Raw genomic sequence first — 26,717 nt, forward strand, 5'->3', positions numbered from 1 at the left:
GTTTAATATTCGTATATAGTAGCAATTATTTCAGATCCTATTTATGAATATAATACTTGTTTATATATATTATTAATATGTGTCCCACTCCGATATTAGATGTCTTATTATGCAATTTATTCATGCTTGATTACTATTAGGAAACATTTAGCAGGTTTATATAATAAAGAAGATGTGGTATGATTGCCAATGAGACAACTGTCCACACGAGACCAAATGACACAGAAAATGACAGCCATAGGTCAACGTACGACCTTCAACAATGAGCAAATCCGATACTGCATAGCCAGCTATAAAAGGCCCGAAATAAAAAAAAATGTACAACAATTCAAACGAGAAAACTAACGGCCTAAATAATGTACAAAAAAAGTTAGGCTATGTGGAACTTTTAAAAAACTTGGATGGCTTTTAGTTTGACGAATTTCAACTTCAAATATGTATCTAGGAATAGGATGTGTTTTGGCTATCGTTGTAGATGAGATTCTGTCATATATTTAAGTACCTCACGTCTTTTTTTATTATCATTTTTAAACAAACAACATATGAACTTGATCAGCCTTTGCAGCGATATGTAATCAATCTTTTCTACTACAATGTGAACCGAGATATATATATATATATTGAGATCTAATGACATACTCAATCACCAATTGTTACATCGCAGACTTGAGTTTTGACAAAATTTAGACCGTTAAGTAAGAACGAAATGCACAATTTGTATCAATTTCGTCCGCTGATATTTTCTAGAAATTGAAAACAACTTTCATTTTAAAACTTATGAAAACTTTTTCTTTTGGATCAGGTTTGTTCCCATTAGTTACATATGGCATGGTGTAATGTTCCAAATGAAGTTTATATCTATTTTAAGAAGAATACTAAAAATGTTGATTTAACATACAAAAAAATATTTTGTTATCAGGACTAACAATAAAATATCAAGGGTTCATTCGCAGATTAAAGGTCAAAGGAGGACAGACAACACCATATAATTTTAAAGTCCCTATTAAGGCTGCTTGGAATGCTAGACCAAATTGTAATATTATTTTACATTTTGTAAAACAGCGTAGTTAGCTTGTTCGAAAAAAGTATCGGCGTTTAAACATTTTTCATTCTAGCGTCACAGATGAGTTTTTTAGTACACGAAAATCGCGTCTGGCATACACTATTTAAAACTTGGTATCTAAGATGATTTTATGTAGAAAGAACAACTTCAGTTTTTTTTCATAGAACTTTTAAAAGATGAGCATGATGGGGAAAGCGCTAAATATGAACTGTTTTTAAAGGATTATACAAAAATGTAAAAAGTTATTTCATGTTACCTGATCATTTTACTTTGAAACCTTTTAACAGTTTGGTATATACAGAAGTCAGATGTGAAGATTATTGCCTTTGAAAAATAGTTTTGCTGCATACATACAGTAACATATATACATGTGACACTATTTGTCTTATTTAGTGTCAGTTCATTAAACTATAAATTATGAAAAATAGATGTGGGGGTAAAAGAGGGACGAAAGATACCAGAGGGACAGTCAAACTCATAAATCGAAAACAAACCGACAACGCCATGGCTAAAAATGACAAAAGACAAACAGACAAACAATAATACACATGACACAACATAGAAAACTAAAGAAGAAGCAACACGAACCCCGCCAAAAACTGGGGGTGATCTCAGGTGCTCCAGAAGGGTAAGCAGATCCTGCTCCACATGTGGCACCCGTCGTGTTGCTTATGTGATAACAAATCCGGTAAATAGTATAATTCGGTAAATGTAGATGTAAAATCTATGATCAAAATTTATGAACTGTATATATACAAGCAAATACATAAATACTATTAGTCTAATCGAGTGTTCGTTCAATAAACTATTATAATGAAATAAAGATGTGGGGTGAATGAATATGCAAACATTGTGCATAATTTATCTTTGTTTCAAATAAAAAAATAATTGGCATGAGTAAAGTTTTATCCTGTCCAGTACTATAGACAAAATTTCATATAGCTTTTCATTGCATATCAATCATGTGCACCTAGGTGCTGTCCAAGCATTGTGAAATTCGGAAAGAAATCGGTTATTTAAATTCAGAATAATTTATCCTGTTGGAAACTATCGTAGGCGATGAAAACAAATTTAGACCGACACGACTTAACTTAGACAATTACTATACTGTACTAAAACAAGTGTCCGGCCTCCATGTAATGTCAAAAGAAAAAAGTAACATGTTATGTCTTCAACGGAACTTATAAGTTGTATTTTGTAAATGCAATCAATCATGATTGTTTTCTACGTTGCATTTGACATGTTTGAAAAAAATAACATCGATGGCAAATCTTTAACTTTTCTGTTAACTGTTAGCCTCTATTATATATCACATCAGAGATTTAAATATGATCTTATTTTCCACCCAGTTTTATTTAAGCTTGATGTTTGGAAAGATTTCTGAGTAATATTTATATGGTGTTATTCTACCTGTCAAATTATTTGATCCCATCTGGCACTGACATTTCTGTGATTCTATAAATGAATACAGTGTTGATATTTGAATTTAATCATCCTTTATTTTGTGTTTGTTTCCTGGTTTATATTAGGATTGTATAGAGTCTCATCATACATCAAGGCTTAAAACTTTTGAATACTGAATATCATGGCACTGACATTTCTGTGATTCTATAAATAAGTACATATGTTAATAATTTAATTTTGGATGTAACGCGTCTTCTGATTGGCTGACGTTGTTTTGTTTATCAGCTCATAGACATAATCTTGTCATGTGACCGTGACGTCATCAACGTTTTTTCATGGTTTACTACGGTTTAAAATGGAATTTAGAATTAAATTATAAGAAATGACTGTAATATTTTTTCTGTCTATTCGGAATAACATAAAAATGTGGTGCACACTTTAAAATAACACCACATTTTTGATGTTATTTCTTCATAGACAGAAAAAATATTACAGTCATTCCTTAAATATTTGAAATCTAATCATCCTTTAGTTATTCTTTTTCTAGGAATAGACTACCTTAGCCGTATCTGGCACAACTATTTGGCATTTTTGGTCTTCAATGCTCTTTAACTTTGTACTTGTTTGGCTTATAACTTTTTTGATCTGAGCGTCACTGACGAGTCTTATGAAGACGAAAAGCGCGTCTGGCGTATTTAATTAATATGAGGCAGGCGTTACCTGTGAAAGGGGACGAAGTCTGTATGAATTATTTTTTTTTAATTCAAACATATTTTGACTTCAAAATCTGTTAAAAAAAGAAACGGAAATACCCTTACGTTTCCGATTTCGGTTCTGTTGTTCGGAATTTTAGTTGTGACGTTATTTATGTTATGACGTCATATTCAATGTAAACAAAGAAACGCTATCAGGTAACGTTTTTTCATATCAAGCCATTCAAGGAATTATTAAAAATGGAATTGGTATTGCGTTCCTTCCTATATTTTACTAGACTGATAAATATATATTTTACTCAAAGACTCATGCAAACGAGACCGGAAAAAGGAAGTAGATTTCTGCGTAAATGCGGGAAAATAAAAAAGTCTGAAAATAAAAAAGTTAACGATTTTGAGTTCATTAGTAGAATGAAAATTTCGGGAAATTTTCCCGATTTTTTTCTTTATTGATTTTTCTACCGTAATAGGGGACTTATAATCCTGGTACCTTTGATAACTATTTACACCACTGGGTCGATGCCACTGCTGGTGGACGTTTCGTCCCCGAGGGTATCACCAGCCCAGTAGTCAGCACTTCTGTGTTGACATGAATATCAATTATATGATCATTTTTATAAATTTCCTGTTACAAAACATTAAATTTTTGGAAGCTAGGGAAATTCTTATCCCAGGAATAACTTTTTGGAATTTTTGGTTTTCAATGCTCCTCAATTTTGTACTTGTTTGGCTTATAACGTTTTAGATCTGAGCGTCACTGAGGAGTCTTTTGAAGACGAAACGCGCGTCTGGCCTATTAAATTATAATCCTTGTACCTTTGATAATTAATTATATAAAGACTGTATAGAGTATCATCGTACATCAATGCTTAAAACTGTCAAGTACTAAATATCGTGAATGTAGCGGTAATCAGAATTAAAAACATCTTATTGTAATACAACAATGTAAGAATAATCGTCGTTCCGTTTCTACAAATATAAACGGTTTAAAATATGTAAAAACAATATCACTTATTTCTCGTTTAAATAAAAGGCTTCCAATTGAAAGTTAAAAGTGTGTCCAGGATGTTCAGGTTTTCTTTACCTAACTTTGGTAATAAAGGAAAACTATAAAACAAAAATAAAAAAACTGCTAACGCGTAATTCTGCTTTGCTCAAATTGTTCCCCATATCTTTGTGAGGATATATTGATTTTCTCAAATCGAGTTATTTTCAAAATTTTGGTTGGTATAAAGTATAAAAATGCAATTACATAAAATCAAGATTTGTGAAATGTTTGTAACTGATGAAACAAACATTGGATTATTTTTTTTTAAATCATTACTGATCGTCTGTAACAATAATTTCACCTGTACTTTCCTATTTTTGTTCTTCCAATTCCAACACGATTTCGATACATTACAAAATATACAGCAAGACATCAGAAGATGCTCTTACAAACAGAAACCCGAACGTAACTTTAAAAAAACGGATGGATAAGCTACTGCTTTTGCATGCGATGTAAAGGTTATAATTGATATGTTTCTAGAGCATCACCATTCGTACACTTCTGTATATGATCTGCATAACAAGATCCTGTTTTAGGTTTTTCTCTTTCGTATGGTTGTAGCCCCGGGAGAACAACCTATAAACTTTTATTAATTCAATTGCTAGGCACGCGATGGAGTAAAAAAACACTAAATTTGAACTTGTACGTGGTCGACCAAATATTGCACTCAAAGAAACAAGAAATATATCGGTTCTGGACTTCCGTTGATACACATTTCGAAGTAACGCGTTTACTATGGCATTACTAATATTGACGTTTGGTTTTGGTAGTACTTCAGTTTTTTTTTTTCGTTGTTTTCTTGTTATTATAGTTGATGTGTTTCCCTCGGTTTTAGTTTGTAACCCGGATTTGTTTTCTCTCAATCGATTTATGACTTTTGAACAGCGGTATACTAGTGTTGCCTTTATCTTTCCCTTCCACTGAAGCCAAATGTGCAATGAGATGTGAGGAATATCAAACTGTCTTAAAACAGGAAGTGTATTAACGGAAGATTTAAAGACTGCTCACCCGCAAGCAGAGAGAACATAAAATTATTACCTATTATAGCAGCCAAGAAAGCACTGACTTTGACTAATACGCGTCAGGACCACCAGCGTTGTTGCATGCAATCGATTTAAATAACTTGATAACTTGGACAAAGCTGATCATTCCCTGATGCAAAAAAGGTCTGTTGAAAACTTCCTTACACAAAGAGCGTCGCAAAATTGCTAAATATCGACAAACAGCAAGTGGAAACATATTGTACATCGTATATGTAAAAGAGGGACGAAAGATAAAAGAGGGACTGTCAAACTCATAGATTGAAAATAAACTGACAACGCCATGCCTAAATATAAAAAAGACAAACATACACTTAATAGTACAGAAGACACAACATAGAAAACTCAAGACTAAGCAACACGAACCCCACAAAAAAACTGGGGGTGATATCAGGTGCTCCGGAAGGGTAAGCCGATCCTGCTCCACATGTGGCACCCATCGTGTTGCTTATGTTATTTCACATCCGGTAAATAGTCTAATTCGATAGGTCACATTCGTGAAAAGGGAAGGGTATTGTAGTTACGACATAAGAAACATATCCGATATCATCTGTGAACGGTCAACCAACTCGTGATGGCGTCCGTAAAATTTATGGAATTGTAAAAGTTGCTAGAACTTAACTGCATAAACATGCAGACTTTGTGTTAGATCATTTTCGTGGTAATTCAACCAACGAACTTCAATAATTCTTTATTATTTGAATGGTGTCAATTTGACTTTTTTATGCAAAGTGGGGAGATAAGTATCGTATTGATAAGTTTGGATGTGTACTTTACGGCATATAACTTTACTTTAATTGTAGGCATGATATTTTAGATATTGCTAGATAAGCGTTTTGAATGTGTGTCACTTTTATATTTTATCTGTTTTGTTATAAGTTTTTGATCAAACTAGACGCTATCTTGACACATCGACGATCAAGTTTTAACATTTAAAAAACTCTACAAAAATATAGCGGAGGACTGTAGGGCCGACGACATTACATTAAGGAGTAAACTACCACAAATCATGTGTTGAATTTCAATTAAGTATATACGATCCTCAGCGTAGTCCATTAAAAGCTTTTTGAAAATGGATACTTACAGCTTCCCTGTGTAACATGTGTATTTGATTAAGATAAAAAAAAATGGTAGGAAATATTTGTTATGTGTTTAGTTTTTTTTTTATCGTTTGATTGTTGCATGGTGTATACTTTATGTCTTTTTTATTTTGATATATGTCTTTTAAAGACACCTTGTAAAAAATCTCGACCAACCCCCTCTGTAATACGTTCCTTCATATTGCATTACTTTTGAAATAGATATCGTCCTTAATTTGATTGCCCAATACAAGTTATACGAACACAATTCAATCAGTTTTACTATTTTAATACGTAAACGATCAATACTCAATTAGAAAATATACCAATATTATACGTGCTATTTCTGATTTTCTTTTGTGTGCCATTTTTAACCGGTCATAAGTTAAAAAGAAATCTATCTATCATGAAATTAGTCAACAAAATGAGACAGATGAGGTATAAAAAGAAGACATTACAAACAATAATAGTATCATTCTCAGATAAAAGTTGATTTTTGATTGTTTAAGAAGTGATGATAATTACCATTTAGGTTGTTGGTCACAAACGTTAAATTTGGTATGCAAATGTTTTTGATCTGAGTCGTATCCTGACTTCACACTATTTAGTTTGTAAATAATGATGCCCTTCAGCTTGTGGTATGGGCTACCAAAAGAGTAATTACGGCTATTCAGCTAAATTACTACTGGCCGTTATTTCTACTAGATTACACCGCTCGTGTGTATGATCACATTTGATCCCCGACACGAAAACGTACCAAGAGGAAATATAATTTTGTGAAAATTTGGTTGTCAATGTCAAATGCTTGTTAAAACGTTGTTGTTACATGTTCTCTATACATGTCTTGTTTGGTGCATATGTGCTGTCCACCGGATTAATGCTTTCCTCGGAATTATTATGAATTGTCTTGTATTCAGTTTTATGATCCTCTTTCTATTAATAAGTACTACATATACCGTAAAACTATCCATGATTGCCTTGATATAAATTCCAGACAGCCAATTGTGTTCGTTTGATATGACCATTTATGCCGTAGATTGCATATATACTTGACTTTATTAACAGTGTGGCATGGATAAGTCATATCAAAAAAACATTGTAAAATTCAACCGAAACAAACTACTTATTTCTCGACGATTTGTCCTTAACTCGTTCTGCAACTGATAACCAAAACGAGGCTTCTTCCTCTTTTCCAATAATACGGTATGTTCGACTCAGATATAAACATGCTCTGTTTTTCATAGAACTAACACGTTCGATACAGAAATTGTTTTTAACAGTCCAATGTAAACTTCGTAAGCTATCTCGAAGTTGCGTGATGTCTTTTAAGTTAAAGAAACACAAAAACCGAAGATAATGCATGAATACAACGGACGGGCAATGTATTTTTCTTACAGTTTTGGCCAAATGAATAAACGGATGTGTTTCATTTGCAGAGTATGGTTCTGACCTTACAATGAACTTGCGCATAGTCCGCAATCGTATGTCCCCTAGAACAGTATTTTTCTGCATTGATGTTTGTTGTTGCTTCGCTGAATAAAACTCTCTACACTCCTTTCCATTAAAGGTAAACAGTTTTTCTACAGTACATGTTAGTCTACTATAATCAAGAATAATCAATGCTTCATTGTATTGTTCAAAGAAAAAAAAGGACAATGCAATCCTTAGCCATCCTGATAAAGAGTCTTTGTACGTTGCGATAATTGCAGGACATAACCACTTCCGTCTCAAGGTATATGCATTCTTGTTTGTCTTCTGATGGCTTTCGTAAAATGTGTGGTCTACAATATCTTCGGTAAGGCAGATAATACGAAGCAAGTACATGTTTCGTGTCATGATAGGGACATTCGAATTACTAGCTTTATCGAAACAAAATTTAAAATTTTTATTTCCAGTAATTTGAGTAACATTTGGAAAAAACCCAAAAATTTCTAGTAGTGGCATTATAGCTATATTAAACTCATATCCACCTTTAGCGACTTTAGCAGCTGTATAAAAGCAATGAAAGTCTTTTAGTGACTGACATTCTAACACACTGAACCATCCGATGTCATAAAATTTCTTTAAAATTGCAACTAATGCTTCCCGTGGTTGCCCTTCAAACTTCCTGTCAATCATGTTGTGTTCAGGTATGAAATAATTAGGAATGTACTCGTGAATATTCCAATAAATCAATCGTTGAAGACATGACATGAAACATTCAATAAGATTTTGAGGACTCCATATAGAAAGAGGGAGTTCTTCGGATATCCAGAGTATAGTTGTTTTTAAAAAGTAAGAGCAGATTAACTTGTCAACCCGCTCTGCTTTCTTAACCACTTCTTTTACGAAAAGCTTAAGTAAAGCATAGCAAACAAATTGTGTATGATTCCAAGAACGTATCAATAACTTTTCTGCTTGAGAGAATGAAATTCTCCATTCGAGAGGATTGTCCTCAACTGAATCCGATTTGCTACCAATAGGAACAAGCAAAAAACCTTTTCGACGAATTTTTTCAATTAATTGTTCAGCTGGCCAATAAGATGATCTTGGTCTTGTAAAAAATGACTCTGCAATATTCCCCCAGTTGTCACATGGCAAAGCCAAAGCTAAGTCCATTGAATCTTTTAAATTCGTTAAACATGGTCCATTTATCTTTATTGACATTATTCTAAAATTCAAGTTTGCATTCATCGTTTTCCATAATTTTCCGGAGAGGAATGTTCCAAAGTCAGTTACTACAACACATTCCGACATTAAATATGCAAAAGAGCTCCTCTTTATCATATCATTATTAAAAAAAGTATGAGTATGATCTACATGTATCATCCCGAAGCCAGGCTGAGTAACACGTACGTCTATATATAGAAAGGTTCTGTCCATGTGCTTATATTTTGCGTTAGTTCCCTTAAAATCGTTGTTTTCAATTGTTATCTTGTGAACAAGCATGATATCTAGATCGCTTCCCGGAAAGTCTAAACCTTCAGCCTTACTACCACTGCTGATATATTCCACTAAATGGCCGCCGGTGCAATTGAGAAAGTCATCATGAACATCAAAAAACTTTCTTCTGTAAACTACTTTTTTTTCTGATCCCACTACACTTTCGCACAAATAATCATAAAGTCTTAGTGAAATGTCCTCCATACTGTAACGAACACTAGCTAGTCAAATAATTATCTGTTATCCTTAACAATCATCAGATTCATGTTAGAGCGATGCAAATATAACGTCATTTCAAGATTGGGACAAAACATTGAATAACAGCAACTGAATTGGAAAAACTGTGCAATATTTTTAGAATCTTTTCCGTAAATGGTCAATTATATTTGAGTGTTATAATGAATTTGGTGCAAAAACGTATTGGTTTTGTTTTAAAAAAGAATAAAAAAAATAATACAATATTTTCCTGTTGTAGGAAAAACAAGGAAACCATTTTATTCGATTCAATTTGTTTGTCAGATACTACAATACATTATTTATCCGGAAACCCCGTGTGCAACATTTTAGGAATACTATTCTTTTCCTTAAAACGTCATCTATAATTGAGAAGTACAATGAACATGATGAAAAATAGCATTCTCTTTGTTTCAAAACAGAACAAGGAAAAAAATACAAAATTTTACTATTGTAGAAAACAAGGAAACCTGTTTTATGCCAATTCAATTTATTTGTCAATAAGTACAATATATACAATACAAATTTAATTTGGAAAAGTCGTTAGCAATATTCTTAGATTATTTTCTTAGCCGTAAAACGTCATTTTTTGTGAGTGGTACGATTAGCATGATAAGAAAAATAGTATTCGTTTTGTTTTAACACATAATAAAGAGTATAATACACTATTTTCCTGTTATAAAGGACAAGAAAACCTTTTTGTGCAAATTCAATTTGTTCAAAAGACTACATCTTTATGAAAGACTATTTGTGCCTTTTTTAATACGGAATATTTCAACGTTAAAACTTTTTATTAAATCGTTTATGCAATATTTATTAAATCTCATAATTAATTAAAATTCGTTGAACCATTTTGATTTGCTTGATTTATGACTTTTGAACACCGGTATACTACTGTTGTCATAATTTGTACATAAAAAAGAATCGTCTATACAATTTTAAAAATCTGTTGTACTACATATTTTTTAAGATCTTTTTACTGTAAAAAAAAAGTTTGTATAGTTTAGAAGTTCGTTTGTATAAAATAATAAGAAATAATGGACCAATAAGTTTTTCGAATCTTGAAAACATTCTTATAATTCATAAATTACTTGAACGATTTTTAAATCTTTGTTCATTTCAGGATTCGCTCGGTAGATGTTTAAATTGTTTGACATCTTAAAAAATAAAAAAAAATGATATTTTTCATGATTTTAATTAAATTTGAAAATTAAGATGTTGTTTGAAATACTCTTTTTTTAAAATTCATGTGAGATTCACAATAATGTAATCAGTAGAACTGTCATGTGATGTCAGTAGTATATTTTTACCATCATCTTAGAAGCTTTCAGAGAATTGAATTCTTTAAATCCTCGCCACACAATACCTTTGGTGTCATTACCAATTCCATAGCGTCCGTTTAGATTTGAACTGTAACAGGCAGAGTACCACCAAGCACCTTGGGAAGCAAGAGCGCAATCACAGGACGCTTTATCGTTTTCTCTGTCTAAAGTAGAAAACTTCATCCCATTTTTATTATGTAAACTGTCGTCTAAATTGAATAATAATAACTTTTTTATTAAAGTGTCGGCAGTTTTACTACATATGTATTTATAATGTTAATGTGAGATTCTAAATGCACACTGGATGCAGAGTTCCCTTTTAGATATTAAGAAATCGATGAATAACACTTCAATCTCAACAAGTTCCAAGTAAAAAAAAATAAGAAAAGAGAAAATTTTATTAATTTTTTTGGAGCATGTCAATATTTGATTAAAATTTTAGGATTTAGAATTATAAACAATGTCGGTGAGAGCATAGTCTCCGTGTTGAAAGCCGTTTTGTGGCCTATAATGGTTTCCTTTTTACACATTCTGAATGAATGGATAGTTGCACTCATACGACATGTACGACATCTTCTTATTTCAAATGTTATCTATTTTGTAAGCATGCAATATAAAACGATTGTGTACGTGATGAAAAACAATTTCACAGGAAAATTCAAATTTCTAACCTGTTAGCTGTTGACATGTTTGTTTGTAAAATATTTGAGACAGATATGTGTTGTTGGTGTCGCAATCAATAGTAATATAATAAACACGCAATGAGTTTTTGTGTGCTAACATAACGTTTTTCTTAATATGCCTTTATGAAGGTGCACACTTCAATAGCTGGTGTATGAATAAGTAACAACGTTTATAAGGACTAATACAAACGACATACATAAAATAATCAAATTAACTTGAGGGAATTAGAATCTTAGTTTCTAAATTATTTATATATTCAACTGTATCTTGTTTCTAAAAATGAGATACGGCAATACAATGTTGCTAGTGTGTTGAGCGCTGTCAAATCGTATCAAAAAAGTTATATTGGTGAGCGCAAACTATTAATAGTGTCAAATCGTTCTTCTCAAACATTCATGGTTAATTTAAAACAAACAAATTCTTCATTACAAATGTTATAGTCAGGAAAAACTGGGTTGACGTTGCAATCATTTTTTTACGTTCTAATTGTTCATTTACTTACCGGCATTTCCTGAATATCCACTGAAATTCAGAATATAGTCCGACTGCAAGTCGCTGATGCTAAATGTGGCATATTTAGCATATGCAGTTGAACCATCATATGCCTCGAGTTCCACATATAGTCTGTATTGACCAGATGACGTTATGTAATGTAAAAAGTCATTCCCTAGTGAAAGACAATAAATCTATATATATATTGATTTACCACATATTTCATGAGCACGCAATTCTATTCATACTTCAAATATGTTGTACAATGTAGTATCAAATATCTTTATTGTAAAGATACCTCAAGTTAATCATGTAAATACAAGTTTCTCATTACAAAAAATAATTTACTTTACCATACACTTAGACAGATGTGTTTGTCCTGTAAGTGTTGTATTTAACTATAGAAAATTATGGATCTTACACCCAACATTAATGGTTTATTGACTTTGAAACTTTACTAAGTTTATAATTAAAAATTGAGTCGAGATTACTTTAAAGAGACATAAGCTACGAATTGAAAAAAAAGCATTAAAGGGAATTATCTGTAAAATTCATGTTCACCGATATGTCTCAAGTAGGTCTCATAATTGATTAATATAGATATAAATAAATTGTGAACTCCTGTAATGGGATTTGTGTCTACTTATGTTTGATTTCATATTTAAGGGTGAAATATATGTTTATCATCGTTTTTATCTGTTTAAGAATGATTTTTTGTTGATCGAATCAATCAATCAAATAGTGTACCCTTGTAGCAGTTTCAATGTTGATTTTTATTTTTATTTTAATAACTGAGCTGGCCTTATGCATGCGTTACCTATGTCTGGCATATGAATTAAATTGAAACGAATTATTCACTGGCAAGTCTATATCCAATTCTTATCCAATGTATTTCAGTGTATAGAAAAGTGCCTTTAAACATGAAATGCAGCAATGATTAACAAATCAACTAATCGATCAACCATTGTTTTTATATTATCTGTAATAGTTATACACAGAGGGATATGTGTGTCTGGATTAGAAACCCCGTCGGTCGGAGGCCGGAGGGGTTTCTTATCCAGACACGCCGTATCCCGAGGTGTATAACTAACTTACACCCTTTGCTAAACCCTATATTTGTTAACATTGAATATTGAATAAAAAAAAGACCGGATAGCATATTTGTTGACAATATCAAACCATGATTTATATAAAAACATTTTTTTTACATGAAACCGCACTTGTAACCTTACTTTGTCTATCTTCGTTCAAACTTTGACAAGTGAGTAGATTTTACAAATATCAAAGTTGCTGTTTTGAATATTCCTGTTAAATCCATGTGATTAATTTAAATATGGATCAGCAGGTCAAGGTTGACCGTTTCTTACATTTTTATTATAAAAAAAATCACCATGCTCCTTGTATGCAGTTGTCAATATGGTCGGGTATAAGACGGACGATATTTTGCGTCAATCGTTGGAATTGGTAGAAGAGACTAAAGATAAAGGTTATATTACAATCAGAAGTACTTATACCTGTTTAATTAAGGTAATCATAAATGTATTTTGTATATGTTGCGGTTTTATATATTAAGAAAAAAGCATCCCCCATCTCTTCTCAAGATTAAACCGACATTCGTACTTGGAAATACTGAGGGTGTGTGTTTGGATTACAATACCCGACGACCGGACAAGCTTAACATACAAAAAACAGATTGAATATTTAGGAGCTCCCTTTGTTTGGGTCGATCCCGGGATGGGGGGGGGGGGGGGGGGGGGAGGGGCGAGGGGTCCGGGAGTTTGAATTCCCCTCTTTTTTAAAGATCAATGCTTAAGAATAGAAACATTTGACTTGGATCAAAATTTTTATCTTCAAGCAAAGCAGAATTTGAAAGATTTTTTTTTATTCAAAAGTAGATACTTAATATTTTTTCGCTATTGGAATTTCCTAAAATGTGTTGATTTGTTTAATCTAGAAACATCTTGTAGTGAACACTATTAGTAATTTCTTATGCTCTTGCTATTTTAAAATAATCAATTTCTATTGTTATGAATAACAATGGACTGTGTTTATGGGATGTAGAAGCAGGGGTTTCCAGAAACCCCGCTCGTCACACCCTGTGGCCAAAATCCATTGTTATTTGAAACAATAGATCTATTCAATTTACACGTGTTTCAGAAATAGAAACTATGAACTAAAACAATAGAGCTGGGGTGTAAATATGGATCTTGTATTCTTGTGACTCGCTGGCATTACTTAAACACATTTTTCTTTCATATTAAAAGATACATTAATTAATCGGTATAAGGGTTGAAACTTGTTTTTCTTTTCACTTTTATCATTCAATCAAAATATACCAAGCCAGAATTCCTCGGTCAGATCTCCGAAGCCTGATTAATAGTCATTCCAACCTCTATAGAAATCATAGGTCCCGTCGAATCTCTTTTGAAACACCTGCAATAATGTAGATATCTACAATTAACCGTTTTAGAATCTAATGCATCCTGGATAATATTTTCAAAAGTGTACACAAAAACGTCGTGATTGGTTAATAATGTCATAAACAATGGAAATTCAACCAATGACGTGACGTTATTTTCATTCTGGGGTACGAACAATGAAATTACCTATGATTCTTTAGATTCTGAAACGGCCAAGTAGAAAATATATAAGTTCAATCAGCTTGATAGGACATTAGTACATTGGTTGCAATGAATTACATTGATATCCCAGTGAAAAAAAAACGATAATTTCACGTGAAATAAACGTGGTTATTTCACTCCTCTGACGTCATAAAAAACAGGCGTTGTCGAGACGTTGTCGATGACGTCGGATCAAAACAAATTGCAAGCATATATTGATGACTAATGATTATCTATTATGAAGTTTAGATTCTGGGTACTGACGTTGTTTTTCATCTTAATAACGTGTTATAGTATTCTTTTATTTGTATTTAAGATTATTACTTTTACTCTTTAGTCTGTTCTTTTGGGTGTATCCAATAGACGTGGCTCTGTACTTGTACATCCCATCATTCTGTTATTGTTCTATGATAATGTTTGTGATCATGTTTTTCATTTTTGCTAATTAGTTTTGTCTGTGTGCATTTTTGTGTTTCTTGGTTACATATGCCGAAGCTCTGTATATATACATACCGTCAATGTGTTATTTTTCTATGTTAATTACTGTATTCCTGTCTTTTGTTTTTGGTAATGTGCTTTGCCTATTGTGTCTGTTTGTCTAGGTTCACACGTCATTGTTAATGTAGTGGAATTTTATAAGACTGTCATATAAGTTAGAGGTTCAGCTAGCCATAAAACCAGGTTTAATCCACCATTTTCTATTTAGTTTCTATGTTGTGTCTTTCGACTAATATTTGTGTTTGTTTTTTTCTTTTTTCATGGCGTTGCCAATTAATTTTCGATCTATGAGTTTGACTGTCCCTCTGGTATCTTCCGCCTTCTTTTCTACACAAAACAAGGTATTAAATAAAACTGGAAATCAACATCAACTTTAGAAAACCTGCATTACTTCTAACTGCTTAAATTCATGATGTTAGTTAGATTATTTTTTTAATTTGATGTAACTATCATTTTTTTTTTCTTTTTAGTTGATTTTTCCATATTTAACCTATTTATTATGATTTAGAGACATATTGTGCATTATAACTTACCTTAAGAAATAAATTGCAAACACTTGATAGAATGGCTAAACCTTTACATGTTATGTAAACATGAAAACTTGGGAACTAAGCTTATTCCATACATGCATGGACGAAAGCAACTAACGTTAACTTAGTCCATGCTTGCATGGACTAACACAACAAACTTAGTCCATGTATGCATGAGCTAACCTAACTTTACATAGACATTTGAAATTATTCAATGATTCAAACAGACTTAGTCCATGCAAGCATGGACTAAGTTAACATTAGTTGCCTTTGTCCATGCATGCATGGAATAAGCTTAGTTCCCAAAATATGTGGTTAATGAATACATGTATAAAAACAATACAAAGTGAAGAATGGAGGAATGCTGTCAAAATTTGGTGGTGAACTTATATAATATAAAAATATATAAAATATAAACATTAGTTTTAAAAAAACTCGAGATTGCATGATGGGACGTTGAAAATAAATTTTCCGGAATAGAATCAACAATTAAAATACGCTTATGATATCAAATCAGAGGCGTCCAAAATAAAAGCGAATGTCAAATGGACGGGTAGAGTGAAAAATTCGTCAAGCTACTTTTTCGATCTCGAAAAGCAAAGCGGACAAAAGAAATTATGGAGTCGAGTACAAATGGAACATAGCCGTTACAAATACAATAGAGACGAAATGCTGAATGAACAAGTTAGTTTAGAAAAAAAATTAGCTTTGAGGGATGGCATTTGACAGAAAATTACAAGACCCTAATATAACATCGTTGGAATAAACACAAAGGGAATGACGGGATCATATCTGAGTTTTATATAATATTCGGGAATATCTTATAATAATAATTGTGTGCGTTATTGCCTGAAATATTGATAAAAACATTGTCTGGCTAATTTATAAGGAAGTTACAGCATTACTATTTAAGAGTCAGGGACGTGAAACTAAATGAAACTGGTGCCCGCTTACATTGTTGATTTCTGATAGCATAATTATAGCAAACAATCTTGCGAAAAGATTAAAAGTAGTTCTTCCTAATTTTATTTATCCCGACCAGAAAGGATTTGTGAAAGGCTGATATTTTACTGACGCAAATAGGTTGATACAAGACATAGAACATATTGAAGATGTAGATGACGAGGATATAACTGTATGTTTAGAACAACAAATGGCTGACACATTTCATGCACAAACTTAATGTCAATACTTTATTTTAAATATATAACTGCTGTATAGTACAGGTATAGAATTTGACTTTTCCCGCAAGTTCGAAGATATATAACCTTTATACAGAATTTGTAGTCACTCTGAACGGTTCAGGTTTTTCACGATAAGTCCAAATCCAGCCTACAATGGTTTTGTAAATGCTGGGGATGGAAAAACAACCTCCCACAGTCACCAAAATTAGTTACGACTGATATATATCCCTTTTTTTATCACTATAGAACAACCTAGCAGAACCTTCTTAAGGAATATTAATCTCCTTGTTTGATTTGTACCATCAATCTTTAACAAAGAAAGAGCAATAAATCATTCATATTCGATGTCCAAAGAACTATCATAGTTCAATTGTTTTGAAAATCATTTATAGGATAGAAGGGATTACTGTTATAAGCTGACTACTTTAGCTGAAAAACAAGTATTGCATTTGTAAAACTCGATTAAAAAGCCTAAAGCTGTGTTTACTAAACTTTGGGAAACTGCATTTGTCTAACTTAAGAATTTAAGAACAATAACCCTTATCGTGTCCCGATTAAAAACGTTCAAATACAGATCATGGTTGTATTTAAGAAGTGACATAACGTACCTAATTAAAAACTCAATTGGCAATCATACCTCATCTTCTTTTTTATATAATCATTAGTAAATGAAACAAATATCTCATATAACAGATAATGAAATATTAGTTTATAGTTGTTATCAGATAGTTCGTTTCTTTGTATTTTGTTGGGTTTTTTTTAAGTTCAATGTCCCTGTTGTTTCTTTATTTTCCTCTTATAGTTGATATGTTGTCTTCGTTTTAGTTTGTAACCCGTATTTGTTTTGTCTCATTGGCAATCATACCACATTTTCTTTTTTATAGTTTATGTTTCATATTTCTAACGAACGTATTGTTTTTTTTCCATAAAGTTCATGTCATCGAACTAACAACCATGAAATTGAATTGTTTTTTCGTTTTTTATTTTCCAAGTTTATACCTTTTTTCAAAAATTTCTTTAAATATCTTAATACTATTATTCCAAAGGGATAAGATTCTCATTTATGTGAATCGAAAGTATAGCCTTTTCATTCTTTAGTCTGATGCTTTTAAAGATTATTTATGTATAAAGGCATACTTAATGTGTGCAATGTTAAGGACAATAGTATTATGAAATTATTTTTATGCGTGTGAAGCTCTTCTCTGGATTAACCTTCACAAACTTCTTTGCTTCTATAAACATGTCAAAATTGCTAGTTTATGAGTTCATACCTGTAATAAATTGGTTAACGTACGTATTGGTTTTTCTATAAGGTTCATGTCACAAAGGAATAAGGGTTTAATAACCTTGCATTTAAATTGTTTCTTTCGATTTTAATCAACCTAAGTAATAAGTTGCTTCTCTAATCTTAATAGTAATATCCCAAAGGGCTCAGATATTCTTCGCAGTAAAAAGAGACTATAGACGTGCCATTTTTTCGTCTGATGCTTTCAAATATGTTTTATGTCAATATAAATGTGTAACGAATGCCAGGTAGACAACTCTACACCAAGTTGCAATGTATAAAAAGTTAAAAATGTTAGGTTATCATATTCCTGACTTTGTACAGGCATTCTCTAATTTAGAAAATGATGGTTTTGTAGCTAGTTAAACCTCTCTCTTGTAAGCGTCGTCTGCTATGTATACAACACCATGCAAATATTCACTTACTCAAAATGATCGGGAATATGATACATTTGGTAAGAAACAGATCAGTCGATTATTATCGTGTAGCGGGTTATTTTCGCGGTGTGTAAATTTTCTCTTTTTTTTCGCGGATAGAACAAAATCACTAAAATAAATTCCGCTTATTTAAAATGGCACATGCGAAGGTATTGATTAAAGTTTTAAAACCGCCAAAATATTTCGAATACCTTATTCAATGAAAATCGGGAAATTTTACACCCGCGAAAATAACCCGCTATACAGTATTTTGTTCTGAAGATTTAAGATTGCACTAACAGGTCGTAAGTTACTTGAGATACACAAACTCTGTATCAGGCAACCTGTGTGTGCTTGAAACCGCAAAATCTAAAAAGCGTTTATTTCACACGTTTCACCCGTTTTAAAAACATTCTTATATTACCAAAGATCTTATATATAATATTTGTTCACTATCATGCTGGTTTGTCACTTACATAGAAAAAAGAAACAATTTTAATATCTTTTGGATTTATCGTAGACTTTGTTGTCAAACATTTTTCATACTTTTAACGATAAAGGTATGCCAAAGTCCGTTCTAAGAAAGACATGATTTCTTTTTTTTTTCTCACTATTTTGTTAAATCAAGGTTTTAGTAGTTATTGATTGTCAATTCTCGATAGAACTACATCTCAACATATTTAAGTCGTGGTAAGATTTAAAATAAACTTTTTTAAACAGAAGACCAATAGACAAAAGTATAGACATAAGTTGTAAACACAAAAAAAGCACAAAAACAGAAAAACAAGCCACAAAATGTCCAAGAACACTATTCAAAGTGATAAAACCATATGTATAATTTAAGCTTAAATATAAAACTAAAAGTAGTTTGTCAGGAAAAAAATTAACAGGCTAGAGAAATAAGAAAATAACGTTAAGATTGTGACTTGGCTAAATTTGTTTATGAGTGCTCAAAAACATATTTAATCTTTTATATATAATTGAGTTGAACTTAACTTATTCAGTTGGAACCTAGAAAAACAAATTACCAAGTTCACTAAATTGCGATCTATGAGTCCATTTAGTTACCTGAAATTGCTGGTGGAGATTATTTCCCCGAGGATATCACCAGCCCAGTAGTCAGCACTTATGTGTTGACTTGACTTGCCATTGATATGTTCATCATTATAAATTAACTGTTAAAAGAATTTTGAATTTTTGAAATACTAAGGCTTTTCTACCTCAGGAAGAGAGTAACTTAGCTGTATTTGGCAAAACCTTAAGGAATTTTTGGTCTTCAATGCTCTTCAACTTCGTACTTTTTTTGGCTTTTTAACATTTTTTGATTTGAGCGTCACTGATGAGTTTTTTGTAGACGAAACGCGCGTCTGGCGTAAATATAAAATTTCAATCCTGGTATCTATGATGAGTTTATTTACTGTACAAAATAATCATACAAAACTATATTTTAAACTGACGGAAACATTGCAATTATACATCTCCTGAAGTATTTGCTTCATAAAAATATCGAGGCATTAAATGTATTAAAAAAATGATTCGATCATAGGGAATCTAATAACAATCGTAGTAACTGGTATTAGTGGCTGATCTTTGTTTGTCAAAAGATGAGATATGCATGACATCTTATACGAATCAAATCTATGAAGGCTACACAATTATAACTAAAGATACATTGTAAAAGGTTAAAATATTTACTTTGTTAGATATGAACAAAGTTTGATCCTTTTGCAGATATTTAATAAATGTTTTTATCAACAACTACTTAAATCAATATCTGTAATAATGTAAACCCCCCCCCCCCCCCCCCCCCCTCCAAAAAAAAAAAAAACAACCAACAGTCATGTCATTAGTAATTTCGCGTAATTTCGCGATAGTTTTCTCGTAATTACGAGATATGTATCTCGTTATTACGAGATAAATATTTGTTTTTACCCTAATAGGCTTTCGTAAGTATGCGTTCCTATATTAAGTTATGGAACATTGTCATCAAAATTGATATTTAATTTGTTTTTTTAATTTTTCTCGTTCAGATTCAATAATAATATTTTCCTTCTACGTTTTTTTGCAATTATGTGATTTGTCATATGTATAGATCAATGTTTACGTAACATCTGTTGGTGAATTAGAATAATTATTTAACAGTACTTTTCTTAACGATTTGGATAAAATAAAGGATTTAAAAAGAAAGTTTTTTGATAAAAAAACATATTTATTTTGTTTTGTTTTTTTGTGTGTTTGGGAATGAGTAATTTAGACAGATGTCTGAATTATCGTGAAATTAACTTTATTTGTAAAATTTCTTAATATGAACTTTTCGATATCACAAACTAGGCAAAACATTTACTAAATTTTATCATCGGTATAAGGACATCTTTCGTAAATATAGCTCAACATGCAGACTTCTTATACGTTCAGGTATTTCACATCTAATTTTTTATGGAAATATTCTTTATGAAGCACAAAAATGTCAGTATTCACCTCTGAAGCTAACAAAACCTTTAAATAGACTTATTAAGAAGGGATATAGTTACGATACTGTTGTCAGGTCTTTAAAGATTGCATATTTTGGCGTTAATATTGATTCACTTATAGGGTCTTTGCATCGGCACTAAACACATTTATTTAAAAACCAGTTGTTGGCATGACACGGGTTATGTTCTTCTCATATATGTTATGATGGTATGATACTAAACCTCTAACGGGAAGGATTGTGCCTGATATTCATATGATGAAGACATAATCTTTCAATCAGTTTAATTGAAGTCTGGAGCTGGTATGTCAGTTAACTGCTAGTAGTCTGTTGTTATTTATGTATGATTGTCATTTTGTTTATTTTCTTTGGTTACATCTTCTGACATCAGACTCGGACTTCTCTTGAACTGAATTTTAATGTGCGTATTGTTATGCGTTTACTTTTCTACATTGGCTAGAGGTATAGGGGGAGGGTTGAGATCTCATAAACATGTTTAACCCCGCCGCATTTTTTTTGCCTGTCCCAAGTCAGGAGCCTCTAGCCTTTGTTAGTCTTGTATCATTTTAAATTTTAATTTCTTGTGTACAATTTGGAGTTTAGTATGGCGTTCATTATCACTGAACTAGTATATATATTTGTTTAGGGGCCAGCTGAAGGACGCCTCCGGGTGCGAGAATTTCTCACTGCATTGAAGACCTGTTGGTGACCTTCTGCTGTTGTCTGTTCTATGGTCGGGTTGTTGTCTCTTTGACACATTCCCCATTTCCATTCTCAATTTTATTAGTCATTTACGAGTTTCATGAATGTATTTATTATATCAACAATGCGTTAAGAGATCACTGATTAAGACATAGTATGGACAATTTATCTTTAAAACATTTATAATTCGAGAGATCCTTAGGGCACAAGAAAACATGTAACTGCAGTGCCATTTATACAAAATAGCCTGACTTATTTGTTATGATCATGATGCTTGTTTTAAAGCCTTCCGATTTAAAATTATTATTACTGACGTCCAAATATAGCAAGACATGGTTCCTCTCTTACATGAAAAGTTGAGTCCATATAATTTGGGTTCAACTGGATAATTTCCTGAACGGAAATTTTACTACCTTCCCTAATGTCAAATGAGAGAGAGAGAGAGAGAGAGAGAGAGAGAGAGAGAGAGAGAGAGAGAGAGAGAGAGAGAGAGAGAGAGGAGAGAGAGAGAGAGAGAGAGAGAGAGAGAGTATAATTATGGCAAAACAAGACATCCAAATTATGAAAATAAAGAATTACTTTTATCGTCACAACTATAGATAATTCCAGGTACAAAACGTGTTCGATATATTTTAGGGCGATAATGTAATCTTCATTCATTGAAATACTTGTATCGTTATAGTACTCGGAAAGTTAAGCAGGGAAACGTATTCTATATGTTTATTCTCGACATTGTGTGTTTTAAATCAATTCAGTTGTTTTGATCACGTATATGAAATACCGGAAATCGAAAAGAGATTGTTGTTAAACTAGCTCTTTTAAGGATAGTTTTGTGTTTTCTTATAACTATAGTTTCAATCGAGCGACTAACCTGTTTAATTCAATCCCAAATATTAAAGTTCAAATTAAGAGAGGCAATTGTACTTACTGTGTACTAGTGTAATGGTGTCGCCACTTCTTGTGTCAACTTTATTGGAAGCAGAACAAACGTAAGTTCCTGTATTCTGTATAACATTTAAGGTTATTAGAGATGGTGATTCAACATCCCCGTCCCTATAAAAGCTACCACTATCGTCAGGATCAATCGTCGATACAGAACCGCCATCGTGTTTCTTCCATGTGACGCCTGTGAGCGGTAGTTGAGATGTCACTATACAAATTAAATGTACAGACTGTCCAAATATTCCATCATAGGATGACTGTGGAATTCGTACTTTTGGGGGTACTGTTGAATATGATTTTATAAAACATGAACAAAATATCAAACTTTTTCTTGTTGATTTTTCGAAAAGATTATTCCAAGAAATATTATTGATTTGCATTTCATTTTCTACCTTATTTGAAAACATTGCTTGCTAGCCAGTGTAATCAGTATAATCATTCACCTTCGTTTAAGTTAATAAATTGTTTGCCGCATCCAGACAATTGTTTTCAAACAAATTTATAAGATTGCAACTTATAAATATTAATATTTTTACAAGTGTAGATTATTTTTGCTTGATTTTTATGTTGTTAAATTGGCATTTTAAGGGGAGGTAACTCTGAAATAGTGCATTTTCTGAAGGAATCTACATGGAATTTTCCTATTTTGTTTGTTAGCCAGAAAAAAACGTACGGTGACCCTATCTTTTCTTTTGATATTCTCAAAGCCTTATTAAAGAGCTATCTTCTCGTATTTTATTTTACAATTCTATCATTTAGTTTAGATTCTAATCGCATAATGTTGTTTTTTCCTGTATAATCCATACAAAATGTGTCATTTTGTCACAGCCTGTAGCTTTAGAAAATGCACGGTGACTGATCATTTTTATTACATTTTTGAACATATATCAATACATACTACGTTTTGGCAAAGTATGAACTAATTCTATCATTTTTAATTTAGACTCACATACCACATTAAAAGATTCTTTTTTCTTTCTTTGTTAACTTACAGTATACATTTTCTGATTGTTTAACGTTTACAGCTGATTACAAGTTACGGGATCGATCTGATACGGTTTATCATCCGTCAGTACAAGTAATGTTTTCTACTTGATACCAAATTCTTTCTTTATTTTAAATTTTACTTACTAAACATTTTGAATTAACTTTCCTTTAAAACGATATTGTTATCGAATATTTAAATTTCTATTATTTTCAACTAAAAAAATTTAATATCAAACCGACTGCTAGCAGCCGGTTTGATAATGAATATCGAATAACGTGTAACGAACCGGCCGCTAACTTCACATCCATTAATCAAATAATCAAAAATACAGTCGTAGATTATCAAATTGTTAAATAATCATGAAATATTTGGTCTGGTAATCAAATAAGCGTTATAAAAAAGGCCAAGTAATCAAAAACCCCATGAGAAGGCTCATTTAGCAAAAGTAGCTCCAAAAATCTTCCAAGTTTTCTTAGAGACTGAACAATTTTTATGTTTATGTTTTGACATTATGCATGCCTTTCGACATAGGTAAATGTATTTAAATATACGCAAAACGTTCACAGTTTATATCAACAGATGAAGTAATCACTGAAAAAAGTAAAATCTACGGAAGCGTCGTCATGCGACGTCCACAAAATGTCATCTTTTAAAAACGAGCAAATAAAATATGTTACAAGCATCCATTAAAAAAATAATAATAGTAAGCATGGACTAATGTCAAACTGTTCTTAATATTTGAAGAAATACAAAAAACATTTGTCAATCGAATTTTAAGGATGTGAATTTAAGCGTGAATGCAATTTGGGTACTCCTCATTATGTACATATTCATGGATCGTTTGGGGTTGGTTCAAACCCAGTTTTCTATAATTCAATATGGATTCAAAATTGAATTGGTGGATTTATATAGTAAATAAGAATACATTTACAAAATAAACTCCGAATGGAAACTTTTGTCGGGAACATAAATAAACGTAGGTAAACTGTCAAAATAGGTGCAATTGGGTACCTTCACGTTACTTGTTTTTCTGTATCTTTATCAGATTTTTTAATTTTTGAACATTTTAAAAGGAAAATATATGTAGATATAATATTCGGCTGTTTTCTGCTCTTTCGTCGGATTGTTGTTTCTCTGACATATTTCCCATTTCCATTCTCAATTTTATGAGTATATTCATGGATGGTAAATGTGTAACTGACCCTCATACTAAAAAGAAATCTCACTTAAAATCCATACCCTACAAGTCAGGGACAAGCTAGTTACCGTTATTGAAATATTTCCATTTTATGCAAAAAGCCATGAGCACGTTGGATATAGTGTAAGTCATACTTCTGTGCACTTTAGACATTATAGCCTGATCCCCTGGCTAAATATCTGCCTTGTGTCCAAATGTGAGCTAGGATTGGAAGCTACATATCATTATTTTTTTTCAAATGTAAAGAATCAGCATTACTTGAACTTATGCTTGCTGGGAAAGGGTGAGTTTTCTATTTTTAACCTTTTCATTGGAAGGTAGGCGTCGGTGGACATGACATTGCTTTTCGACTTAGCAATATAGTTGTTTTCTGACAAAGCAATATATATGTGTACTTCAGAATACATATATTTATTACAACATAATTGTAAAAGATGTACACGAATCAAAACAAAGGTTTATTCTCCTTACTGTACAATATCTTTCTGATTGCTGATTTCAAGTTATATTTATACGTATCATTTCAGATTCAGAGAAAGATAAAGATCTTTAGAATTTACAGACAACAAGACGATGTGTTTTGTTCATAAAGAGGTACTTTTATGAAGCATTTTGATTTTCCTTTATATATAAAAAAGTATTGCCAAACATGATCACATTAATGGGCGTCAATTACAGGGCTGAGCTTCTTTCACAAAGTTTTCTCTTGCATCATTATGAGGGAGAACGACTGCAATCGGCAGTGCACACATTTTAGGGTCAGCTTTTAAATAAATTGACCGATATGTGTAAGTACATAGGTAAACTTCTATTGCTACTTATTTGAGATACTCTTGCCTATATTTGAATACATTGATTGAGTTAAAAATATTTGAGCATTACTATTAATTCATTCATATTAAAATTTTTAAACTTGCTTTGAACCACTATCATTACTACAGTACAACAGATGCCCAGAACATCACACTTGAATCAGTACACTTTTCCTGAACACACGACTAGCAACTAGCTTTTTGTAATATTCCACAGACTAATGGACACATGTATACTGCAGAACATTTGCACCAAAGCAAAACATATGTTGTACCGACTCTCATCAGCTACTCCGAAACTTCCTGCAAAAAAATGTGCTTGCTAACTGTAACTATTGTTTCGTTCTGTTACCTACTCGGGTACCTATATAAGCATATTAATTGATACATTATAACAGGGAACGCTGATTAAACATCAAACAGATATTTGACTTCTTGATTTTTTAAAGGCATGCGATGAAGTGCCCCATATTGAGTAATTGAAGAGTCTTGTATAGACGAAACGCGCGCTCGGAGTACTCAATTATCACCAATCATGTAGTCAGCACTCCTATGCTGACAAGAAATACCAAAGATGCGATCATTTTCTGTTAATTTACTGTAACAGAACTGTTAAATTCATTCAAAACACTTACGTGTTTCTACCCTCGGCAAAAAAAAAAACCTTGATCGGATTTAGTACTTCTATTTGGAGTTTATGGTTTTCAGTGCTCTTCTGATATGCCTTAGTTGTTTTTGATACCTGCCAAGTAAATGCAATCCACAGAATCGAACGAATTTAAAGAAAAGATGCATTTATCTTATTTTTGCGATTATAAATCAAGAACCTCATGCGCTGTCACAGACATCCTAAAACCTCTCGGTCAACCAAAGTTGCAAGTAAAAGATCGACGAAGCTAAGCTTGTCTTTACAGATCAAAATTGTAAAATAGACTAGATCTGGCCATATCTAAGTTCCTTGTACACGTTAAAGTTGATAAACAGAATAGGATACGATCTATTCATCTAATGACGTTGACACTAAAAGTGTCATACCTTGTTTCCAAGAACACAATGACAGATGTTTTAAA

At 32.0% G+C, this 26,717-nt stretch overlaps 1 protein-coding gene across 1 annotated transcript; it reads right to left on the reverse strand.

Annotated features, from left to right (window-relative positions):
* Positions 1–10,795: 10,795 nt before the first annotated feature.
* On the reverse strand, positions 10,796–25,587 carry LOC127726801 (ficolin-2-like). The gene is made up of 4 exons (XM_052234255.1): positions 25,512–25,587; positions 22,636–22,932; positions 12,012–12,176; positions 10,796–11,034 (listed from the first exon to the last, which is right to left on the reverse strand). Exons 1-4 carry the CDS (start codon positions 25,585–25,587, stop codon positions 10,796–10,798), a joined length of 777 nt encoding a protein of 258 aa, XP_052090215.1.
* Positions 25,588–26,717: the final 1,130 nt, after the last annotated feature.

Source organism: Mytilus californianus, unplaced genomic scaffold, assembly GCF_021869535.1.
Source record: "Mytilus californianus isolate M0D057914Y unplaced genomic scaffold, xbMytCali1.0.p SCAF_18, whole genome shotgun sequence".
NCBI classification, from domain to species: Eukaryota; Metazoa; Mollusca; class Bivalvia; order Mytilida; family Mytilidae; genus Mytilus; species Mytilus californianus.